This window comes from Siphateles boraxobius, unplaced genomic scaffold, assembly GCF_051911475.1.
Source record: "Siphateles boraxobius isolate OS27281-9 unplaced genomic scaffold, OSU_SipBor_1 3, whole genome shotgun sequence".
Classification (NCBI taxonomy): Eukaryota; Metazoa; Chordata; class Actinopteri; order Cypriniformes; family Leuciscidae; genus Siphateles; species Siphateles boraxobius.
This window is the reverse complement of record NW_027508919.1, coordinates 495,949-507,500: the sequence shown is the minus strand read 5'-3', so window position 1 is coordinate 507,500 and position 11,552 is coordinate 495,949. Positions and strand designations below refer to the sequence as shown.

Sequence of the window (11,552 nt, the reverse complement as noted above, 5' to 3'; positions counted from 1 at the left end):
GTTCTGAGCACCTGGAAAGTCAAGGGATCATAATGAGATTCATGACATAATCTCCAGGACAGCAGCTGACGGTCTGGTTTCCCTCTGACAGTGTGTTATATCTCACACTGATGTGGAAACATGATCTTTGACGGTCACACACAAGCAGCAGAAGTCGACACACAATACACACTTTGGCTACATTCGGTCAAGCACACTACTCACACTCGCTCAGCATGTTAACTGTGCACACACAAAACACAAATGCATACTCTAATGATGTACTGCCAAAATGTGCAGGATATAAACAGCACACACAAAGATGAATATTGTATTTCATAATGCAAAGTGCTCGATTTGATCTTTCATTTCCAACGTGGCAAATTATCCTGAATAAACAATCTCTTTCTTGACTAATTGGATAAAAAAAAGGGAAATTACAATATTTTATTCTGAATCAAAAAGCAAAGTAATCATGTTACAACGCAATAACAGTGTTATTGTTAACTAAAACTATTTTAATTTTCTTTAATTGAAATAAAGCAAAAATCTTTTTCAGATAGTTGCCAAGTCAACATTTTAAAAAATGTGTTTACCCTTTTTAAGTGTAAGCAGAAATTACTAAAATAGACACATTTTTATTAAATAAAAAAAAATACAAAGCACATAAAATTCCTAAAACTTAATGAAAATAAAAAATTAAAACTAACAATATTCACTATTTACACAGGCTACTTCTTTCTTATTCCATCCCTTGCATAATTGTATCTTTATATAGCATATTTGAATATGCATATGTGTACTGCATTATATATAATTATACATATACTTACTTTGTCAGTGTTATTTTACTACTATTTATATACTATTATATTATTTATTAATATTTAGAATTTGCTTTTATTTCCCATGTTGTAATCCTCTGTGTGAACGGCGCCTCCTGGTGTTTAGAGGGATTATTACCTGAGAACAGCAGCCACAGCTCTCCTCTCAGACTCTCAGGTATCCCGTTCAGGACCAGCTCTCTGGTCTTCGACGTGCGGTACATACACACTCCACGGCCGTACTCAAAGAAATGGATGTTCCACGATTCCTCTTTCATCTTCTCTCTCGTCTGGATGAACAGAAAGACCAAGGTCAAAACAAAACCAAGGAAACACCAAGCAAATGCTGTCCGACACAGCCGTGCTAGATCACAACTGTCTTTCTTCTCACATTAAAAAAAGTGATTTGAACTCAAATCAATATTTCATGTCTATTCTGTTCAAAGGCTTTTTTGTTTTTTAGAGAGAACAAATAAGCCTTTAATTCATCAAGGAAGCATTTATCAAAAGTGACAGTTAAGCATTGATAATGTTACAAAATATTTTTATTTTAAATAAATGCTGTTCTAATGAACAGTTTTCACAAAAACATGAACTGTTTTCAACATTGATAGTAATCATAAATTAAACTCCTGAGCATCAAATCATCATATTATAATAATTTCTGAAGGATCATGTGACACTGAAGACTGGAGTAATAAAAAAATTACATTTTACTGTCTATTTACATAGAAAACAATTATAAGTAACTGTTTTTACTGTATTTTTGATCAAATAAATGCAGCCTTGCTTAATAGGCTTGATAACAGACCTATACATTTCATGATAACTGTGCACTAAGCCTTACATATTACTACACTCCTATGTATGAATTCCTCTATTATCTATAATAAAGACTTGAAAGAAAGAGACTTGACTTTAAAAGACTTTTATGAACCTCATCACATGAGGGGTGTGTCTCACCACTTTGGGCCCCAGCTCCTCCGGGACGTCCTGCTGGTAGATTTGCAGAAGGCCTTGCTTGGCAGTGGGCAGACTGGGACTGTAGTGCTGGTTTTGGGGCATCTCTCCGAGCTCCAGCACAGGAGACGGGGGCGTACAGGGACTGGGGTTCTCCTGGAGACGCAGGTCACATGACATGTTTACAGAAGACCAGTGAGACGAAGGTAGAAATGAGTTATGCTTCAATGGTGTAAATGTCTATGGAAGCTTGTTTCCGGGACAGAATGAAACATTTTAAAAGATAATTGTGACTTTATTTCTCAGAATTGCGAGATATAAAGTCAGAATTGTGTGTTATAAAGTCGCAATTCCGAGAGAAAAAACTAAGAATTCTGACTTTCTTTCTCGCAATTCTGACATATTTTCTCAGAAATGTGAGATATAAACTCGCAATTGCAAGTTATAAAGTCCAATTCTATGGGAAAATAAAGACTGACTTTTTTTTCCTCTGAATAGTTTAGATCTCACAATTCTGACTTTACATCTCCCAATTGCGTATTATAAAGTCATAATTGCGATATAACATGCAATTCTAAGAGAAAAAGTCAGAAATGCGAGTTTATATCTCATAATTCTGACTTTACAACACGCAATTCTGACTTTATATCTCGCAATTCTGAGAAATAAAGTCAGAATTGCGAGATGTAAACTCACAATTGTGAGAAAAAAAGTCAGAATTGTGAGATAAGAAGTCACAATTACCTTTTTTATTTTTCATTCTGTGGCAGAAACAAGCTTCCATAAATGTCTGTAAGCATGAAAACTAAATAAATGTTTGAGGTCAGTAAGATGTTTTTCTTTTCTTTCTTTTTTTTAAAGGAAAATGTATCTTTTATTCAGCAAGGACGCATTAAATTAATCAAAATTGACATTTATAATGTTACAAAAGATTCTATTTCAAATAAATGCTGTTCTTCTTTATTTTTAATCAAAGAATCCTTAAAAATATATGTATCACAGTTTCCTCAAAATTATGAAGAATCACAAATGTTTCTTGAGCATCAAATCATCATATTGTACTGATTTCTGAAGGATCATGTGACACTGAAGACTGAAGTAATGATTCTGAAAATTCAGCTTTGATCACAGGAATAAATTACACTTTAACATATTCACACAGAAAACAGCTATTTTAATAAATAATAATATTCTACAATATTGCCATTTTTACTTTATATTTCTTATCAAATATATACAGTCTTGTTGAGCAGAAAAATGTATTTATCTAACCGACCTAAAACTTTTGAAAGGAACAGTATATAAAATTAAGTAATATGCAAATTCCTTACATCACCTTTAATGGGTGTGAACATAAACCTGATTAAAATATCATACATTCTGATGACTTTTGACTCACGGATTGAGCATTTAGGCCACACGGCCTGTCAGGCGTACGCTGTAGGAAGTCAGATATTCGCTGTACCAGGAAGTCACGGTCTTTGAGGTTAGCAAACAGGAAGGTCATCTTGTTTTTAGTGCTGATCGACAGTGGGCTGGGCAAAACACTGCTGCTGTCGGCTTTTTCCACTATGGTCACCTACAGGGAGAGAAGGAGAGAGTGACTGTCCTGCTGTTGTGCAACTGTATGCGCGCGCGTGTGTGTGTGTGTGTTTGTTTACTAGGGCTACACAATATATCGAAATATCGCAAATGTATATATCACTTGCAATAACTGGGGTCAAAGAAGAAAATCACTCGCTGCTCTTGGCTGAATAACTTTTGTAGCTTTAATAAGAATCAGTATATCGTCGCTGCCCGATGAAACTCACGTATGTCCGAAACGGTTACTTTTCAGGAAGTGAAAAAACACCGTAATTTCAAAAGCAGTTGAACGTAGCGTTGTCATACTTGGTACGGCATCTTTAAACGTAACCATATTCTTGCCATTGTAATTATATAATCCACATTTGACCAAAAGCAAGTTTAAATGGACATACGTGCATATTTTACAGTAACGGTGGTCGATACGCATTCTTCCGATCATTAATTAGAATGACCAAGTCGCGTTTTATATTGACAGATGAATAGGCTACGCTCAGTTTATTAAATACGCTCAGTTTATTAAATGTCTCTTGCAAACTATGAAGGGACAATGAATCAATACACTGACACGGCAATGCTAGACAGATACTTTGTTTACACAGTCCTGCCGTAATTTTGTAAAATATACAAAAAAAATTACACTGCCTATTACACTGCCTATCCGGCAAACTCAAAACGCGGCTTGGAGGTAACGGAACAAAACAAATTACACTGCCTATAGCAGTGCTTATCAATCTTTTTTCAATAACATCCCCCGTATCATTTTTTTTCTCAGCCAAGTACCCCCTGACCGACCGCCAATCATTTTAGATAGAAATAAAAGCTGACTGTGATATAGTGACCTGCCATTATTATGAGATTTATTAAAAAACTGAAAAACATTTGTAATAAGAAACATTTGCAATAGTAAACATTTACAATAATAAACAATGTATCATTACCGATAACTGATCGCACAGTTTAATTACCCCTTGACTGGCCCCACACATGTTTGATAAAAGAATCATAATACAGTGTGTAGGTATAGGCTATATGATGTGTATGACATTTTAGCTCAAAAACAATTGTAATAAAATATAGGATCATAAGATGCGCAATATGAGACATGGTTTTTACCACTTAATTAAGTTTTGCTTTGTTGAAAGCCTTTCTTTAAAGTGAATTTCGTTTTGTATAAATTGTGTCTTAATTTTAATAAATGTTTCATCAACCAATTGCATGTATTTAATAAATAAAAAGCAAATAGGCTATAGCAGACAATATAATAACCGTAACATGGAGGCGCCGGCGCGCTGCGTTCACTTGCATTGTGAACTGGAGCGCATATCTCATCATAAATGAATGAAACTCAGCGTAGGCCTATGATTAATATATTAGCATTAAATATTTTTGCTGCGTCCTTTCTAGAACAGACAAGGGCTTTCTAGCCTCGCTGCTCGCTACAGCATCGTCCATAGACCGCAAAACAATCAGCGGATGGCGGGCGGGCGCTGCGTTGAAATTTGTTCAAAAAACGTTTGTGCGGATGATGAGTTTTGTGATGCGGTTGAGGATGAAATAATACCCCATCCGCGCATCTCTATCGATAACAACATTGAACACTACACAAATAGTAATTTTATGTTTTTAATTTAGGCGATACATTTTTCATAAGAGGTGCCGGATCCAATAAAAAGGTCCCGGATCCATCGTCGATGTTCCGTCGTGTTCCGGCTCAAATTAAGCCCTGTCTATACATATTGTGATGCAATCTTTAAAGCATTTGGTGAAGTAATCAATAAAGTTTGAATTCTGAACCATTGAATATTCTCCTATATTTTGATTCTTCTATATTAAGGTTTTCACTGAGGGGTCTGTGAAGATTTAAAACAGATTTTTTAAAACATATTCACAGCTATATATCTCGGCAAAAAACAACATTTCCAATAAAGGATATAAAGTGTGATCTTAGTAAAGAGAATATTTGTACTCATTTGAACATGCCACATGATGTCGCTGTAACAGTCACGAGACCGGTGAGATGCCTCCACAGGGCGGGAGATACGCGGCGTGATTGACAGCTTTGACACCAAATGGATATACGTGAAAATCAGATGATGATCACATGATTTCACAACTTTTCATTGGTCATTTAGATATGTGAAGCATACTGTATACGGAAATGAACCTGGACATTCTAGCCGTAGAAAAATCTCAAAATCGGCAAAATGGATATACACGGTTTTCATCGGACAGCGACGATATATTTAATTCATACAGTGAAAACTAAGCTGTGTTTATTTTTTACATTTGATTATTCTGTTTCTGTTGTTAAATAATCCCAATGTAGGATAACCTGAACCCCTAAACCCCCTGGTTTACACTGATGTTAATATAACACTTCTTATGCGACAGTAAAACACTGATGTTCACTTTCAGAAGCTGTAGGGATGTTTGCTTGTCTCAAAAAGAATGTTTAACACGTATGTAGGTTATATAATTTTAAAGATAATTGAAGTTTATTTTACACACTTTAAGCATTATCGCAATTTTCTTCAATATCGTGCTGCCCAAGTGTTTACCTCTCTCAGTGGAATGATAAGTTGACACAGATCTTCCTCTCTACTGGCAAAGCAGATGTAGTTGTTAGAAACAAACATTTGACCCACGACATGCATCTTAGTGAACGGCGTCCAGAGCGTACAGTCGGTGTGTCCATCCAAACGCTCGTCCTGCGTGAGCCGGAAAAGAGTCCTGTATCGCTCGTTCTTTGCACGCGCATCCAAGTCCCTGAAACATGTGAGAACAAGCTCTATTTAAAGCAGTTAAACCAAGATCTATTCATTTATACTGACTCTGAAAATGCTTCAATTATATTATCAAATTACGTTATTTCTTTTTTTTAAATCACATTTGTTTGGCATCTCTCTCCCTCTCTCTTATTTACATACATACATATACATATACATATGGGCTGTCAAGCTATTACAATTTTAAATCTAATTAATTGCACATCAAATTGCACATTGGCTGAAATTACCCCCAAACGATTATTTAAAGTCATTATTGTGTTCAATGAGTGTGTATGTACCGCACGTCGGAGACGAGAGAGCTGGTCCTGAACGGGATCGTGTTAAATGCATCAAATAAACATTACAAAAAGTAGCTTGAGGAAAAAAATATTTTATTTGATTCATCATAGAATTCATTACACAAACTTTTAGGTGGCAACGACCATGAGGGTGAATAAATGATGACAGAATTGTTGGGTTTTTTATTAATATGTAAATATGAAAAAAATATATATAATACGTTTTGTAGCTTTAATAAGGATTAATCTATATATAATTTATAATGTATGCAGTAAAGACTGTGAAGTGTTTAATAAATTTTCTATAAATTCTGTATATACCCTACAACATTTCTGTATATATGGTAGACTGACCTGAAAATCTTAAAGCAGTTTACAAGGTTACAAGGGACAAAAACAACAACTTTTTGTGCATTTTGACAGGGCAAGTATAAATCTCAACTGGTCTGACTGGGCCAATAGGAAAAAAATTGAGGCCTGATGTAAAGAGAGTTTTACGTTCACTTAAATTAAAAGCTGTTAAAAAAAATTAAAAGCCTAACATTTTTTTAAATTGTTTAATTTTACTGTAATCTTGACTGCATTGTTTATTGTAATGGCTATACTTAATGGGAAGAAGAAAAAATAATTTCATAGAGACATCAGTAGCAGTATTGGTATCATACTTGCCTTCTTAAAAAGACGCCATTAAACATATTTAAAATATAGGCAACTGTCTTTCTTGTTTCTACATTAATTTGGAGATTAAATCTGAAATTATTACAATATAAAGAGATCTAAACAAGTTCAATTTTAGGTGCCATTATATATATATATATATATATATATATATATATATATATATGTAAGCAATAAGGTACGAGAGGCTGTGCTGTATCGTGAATAAGTCTTATTCACGATACAGCACTAGCCTCGAGTACCTTATTGCTTTTATAAAACGGTTACCACACAATACAAATATTAAAGCCGAAAAATATGTATCTATGCAACTTTAAGTAAAAACACTAAAGGCCTTCAAACTTGTGATCACTGAGAAGGAAGACGCAACTGACAGATGACTATCGGCACGGGAAAACCCCTCAACTGTTAAAAGGACAAGATATCGCAGATATCATTTGTATACGTGTATGTATATACTGTATGTACATATATCTCTCATCTCATGCGGTTTGCTCACCTCTTCAGTGCGGAGACGTTTTTCAGGGTCTTGCAGGGTTTGGGGAGGAAGCGATCGGCGGAGAAGCTCTCGTTGTCCAGTAACTGTCTCATGGCGATGTTGGCCAGCTGCTCCATCAGTTTGAAGGTCTCGTTGATGTTCAGGAACATGGAGAAGAAGTGTTCGGTGCCACGAGTGCTCACGCGGATGCTCTCCGGGAAAACCAGCGTGGCGTTCTTGTCCAACTGCGTGACGTCCGTCCACTGCACCACCAGTGACACTACAGTGAGAGGACGGAGAATGAAGATGAAAAAGATGTCCAAATGAAAACCAAGAAAGAGGACAAACTGATTTTATTAAAGGAGTAGTTCACCCAAAAAATGAAAATTAGCCCATGATTTACTCTCGCTCAAGTCATCCTAGGTGTATATGACATTCTTCTTTCAGATGAATACAATCAGAGTTATATTAACTATATTAACTCTCCATCATAAAAGAGCATCTATCCGCCATAAAAGAGCATCTATCCGTCATAAAAGTGCATCTATCCGTCATAAAAGAGCATCTATCCGTCATAAAAGTGCATCTATCCGTCATAAAAGAGCATCTATCCGCCATAAAAGTGCATCTATCCGCCATAAAAGTGCATCTATCCGTCATAAAAGAGCATCTATCCGCCATAAAAGTGCATCTATCCGCCATAAAAGTGCATCTATCCGTCATAAAAGTGCTCCACACTGCTCCGGGGGGTTAATAAAGGCCTTCTGAAGTGAAGCCATGCATTTGTGTAAGAAAAATACCCATATTTAAAACTTTATAAAGGTAAATAGCTAGCTGTGCAGAAGCTAGAATTTTACTTTGTATCGTGTTAAATATAAATATTTTTCTTACGCAAACGCATGGCTTCGCTTCAGAAGGCCTTTATTAACCCCCCGGAGCAGTGTGGAGCACTTTTATGATGGGTAGATGAACTTTTACGGACTTCAAAACAGAAACAGCCATTCACTGGCATTATAAAGCTTGGAAGAGCCTGGGTATATTTTAATATAACTCTGATTGTATTCGTCTGAAAGAAGAATGTCATATACGCCTAGGATGACTTGAGGGTGAGTAAATCATGGGCTAATTTTCATGTTTGGGTGAACTACTCCTTTAAGCATGGTAGAGGAAAAGCAGCATGCATTAACACAATTTCACACTAAATAAAGTACATTTAATTCAGAATGAATCAGCCCTTTTCACAAAGTGTTCAAAAGACTCAAATGACATCAGTAAATGACTCTCCAGAACACTGAAGTCTGATTGTTCAGTCTTGGTATTTCTGTGGTCAAATACTTTTTTTTTAATGACCACTAACAGCAAGATCTCATGTGCTACTATAATGTCTCTTTCTTTGCACAGAATAAACAGATTGAAAGTCACCATGAAATCAAAATTGGCAATTCTTATTTTTTATGGTATACTAAATACAGTTGTTGAAAATTTGTGCTGCTTAATAATTTTGTGGAAACTTTTCTTCTCTGATAATGTGTGATAAACCTGTCACTCACATGAGATCCACCAATAGCAAACCACAACCATCCAATCAATTCCACACAGACAAAATCAAGCCACGCCCACAATTGTTCTTGTTCTTCTTGTTTCACTTGGATATGCGACACAAAAAGGAAGAAAAGAAGAGCGCAACTTCCATTTTATGCCAACTCAAATCATATTTCCTGCTCATTTATTTAATTATTGAGGGCACATTTACAGAACAACAATAATAAAACTGAGAAGTTTCGAGAAGTCAAAAACGATCCCCATTCAGACGGATCTGTGAAAACGATTAAAAACCCTGTATTCTGCTACCATTAGATGGCGATGAAACACTATAGACTGAACATGTAATACGCATGTGCATGACATCATCGTCTTCACAGATTCACGGTTTTGTTGTTCACACGGAGCCATTTTCAAAAACTTGCACTTTTTGAAACCCGTTTTCAAAAGTTTGCGTTTTCAAGCACCCAAAACTCTGTTGTTGTGTAAACGAAAGGCCAATACGCATAAAAAGTGTTACGTTTTTAGTTACAGGTGTCGAGTTAACAGCCTCTTAGAGTAAAAGTCACACATTTTTAATCATCCCAACTAGAATATATTATATATCTCAGTTTGCTTCTGTAAAATCATGTTTGTTTTGACTCCGGTCGCGTTCTAATTTTCTCTTGTCCTATAATTTTAGTTTCACTGTACATGTGGAAGTATGCTCTCGTCTCACCCTCTTTTCCCAGCAGGAATGAGTAGAAGCAGAGGTGGTTGACGGAGAGGTAGATCCAGCCCTGTCGTGGGACTCTGCCCTTCCAGTAACTGCAGGGGTAATAGTTCACCAGCTTCTCTTCCTCCGGCATGCCGAACAACTTCCGCATCTTCAGCTCGGCTTCCCGGAACTTCCCAGGATCCTCGTCTTCCTGAAGTTTGCCGCTTTTATTCTCTTCAGCGATGATGCCCTACAAAGAACAATCTTCACATTAAGAATCGTTTTTCATTTTGCTTTTCTTCTCACCAAAGCTGCATTTTTTTTAAATACAGTAAAAATAGTTATATTGTGAAATATTATTACGATTTAAAAGAACTATGTGAATTTATAGCTGAATTTTCAGCATCATTACTCCAGTCTTCAGTGTCACATGATCCTTCAGAAATCATTATAATATGATTATTTGCTGCTCAAGAAACATTTATGATTATTATCAATGTTTAAAACAGTTGTTCTGTTTCATGTTTATGCAAGCAGTGTACATTTTTTTCAGGATTCTTTGATGAAAAGAAAGTTCAAAAGAAATAGAAATGTTTAGTAACAGAAATGTCTTTGTCACTTTTAAGTTTGAAAATGACCAGATTAAATATATATACTATGTATATATGAATTTGAATAAAAATTAATAAAAAAATAGCAACTAGCAACAAATAAAATGCAAGCGAGTTTTAGCACGTATTCATTTACACCTTAATATTTGAGAATCTAGTTGACCATAATCTGTGAGGAAAATAATATGGGAGCTGTTAGATTGACAACATTTATTTCTTAAAGGGATAGTTCAACCAAACATGTAAATTCTGTCAGTAATTACTCTCCCTCATGTTGTTCATCCCCGTAAGACCTTCGTTCATCTTCAGAACACAAATTAAGATATTTTTGATTAAATCTGAGAGCAGGATCACTCCTCCATAGGCTTCTAAGGGATTGAAACTTGTTTCCCGAAAAGTTATTAAAGACATCGTTAAAAGAGTCCAAGTGACTACAGTGGCTCAATCTTAAGTTTATCAAGCGACGAGAATACTTTTTGTGCGCAAAAACAAACAAAAATAATGACTTTATTTCAACTATTCATTTCCCTCTCTGTGGGCCTCGAGTGAGTTCACTAGTGTAACAGCGCATCGCTTCTGTGTTGTACGTCACACACATCACACACATGACCAGCGTCGGCCAATGGTGAGCCTACCTGTGACGTACAACACAGAAGCTGACAGAATTTACATTTTTTGGTGAACTATCCCTTTAACTTTGACAAATGAAACAAATCCCACCTGTATTTTGCCCTTGACGAACGTGGTGATGTCATCATCATTGTCAAAGATGGACAGAGTCTGGAGTAGGTTTGTCTCGAGCCACTCCCAGTGTTCAGTGATCTCCTTACGAGACGAGCCTGCGACACACACACACACATCCATCAGAGCAGTGGTGTTTACTATGGCACAGCCTTTAATATGTCACTCAGATTCAGGGCTGCGTTTTAAAGGTCAGGCGAGGTTTACACGAGATACGGTGAATGGTAATGTGGGCCATGTGACTCAACAACACAGTCACTCTCCAGATTTTCATCACTGTTCTCGACGCTGAGATGTCGGCACAAAATGGCTGTGGGCAAAACAACTACTTGTTAAGGCAAAAAGTGACTATTTAGGAAAGCAGCCAGTTTCCTTTGTTACCAGACTA

At 36.1% G+C, this 11,552-nt stretch overlaps 1 protein-coding gene across 3 annotated transcripts in view; it reads right to left on the bottom strand.

The window, feature by feature from the left end:
- Positions 1-11,552, bottom strand: part of tbc1d9b (TBC1 domain family member 9b) — a 43,490-nt gene that overhangs the window by 27,372 nt on the left and 4,566 nt on the right. For all 3 annotated transcript variants that reach the window (XM_077247238.1, XM_077247239.1, XM_077247240.1), the window contains exons 3-10: positions 11,144-11,262; positions 9,834-10,062; positions 7,595-7,853; positions 5,909-6,116; positions 3,163-3,342; positions 1,767-1,919; positions 943-1,093; positions 1-11 (exon numbers count right to left, since the gene is read on the bottom strand). The exon at positions 1-11 is cut by the window's left edge and continues 204 nt beyond it. In XM_077247238.1, coding sequence (XP_077103353.1) covers positions 1-11; positions 943-1,093; positions 1,767-1,919; positions 3,163-3,342; positions 5,909-6,116; positions 7,595-7,853; positions 9,834-10,062; positions 11,144-11,262 — 1,310 coding nt within the window. The remainder of the gene's footprint in view (positions 12-942; positions 1,094-1,766; positions 1,920-3,162; positions 3,343-5,908; positions 6,117-7,594; positions 7,854-9,833; positions 10,063-11,143; positions 11,263-11,552) is intronic.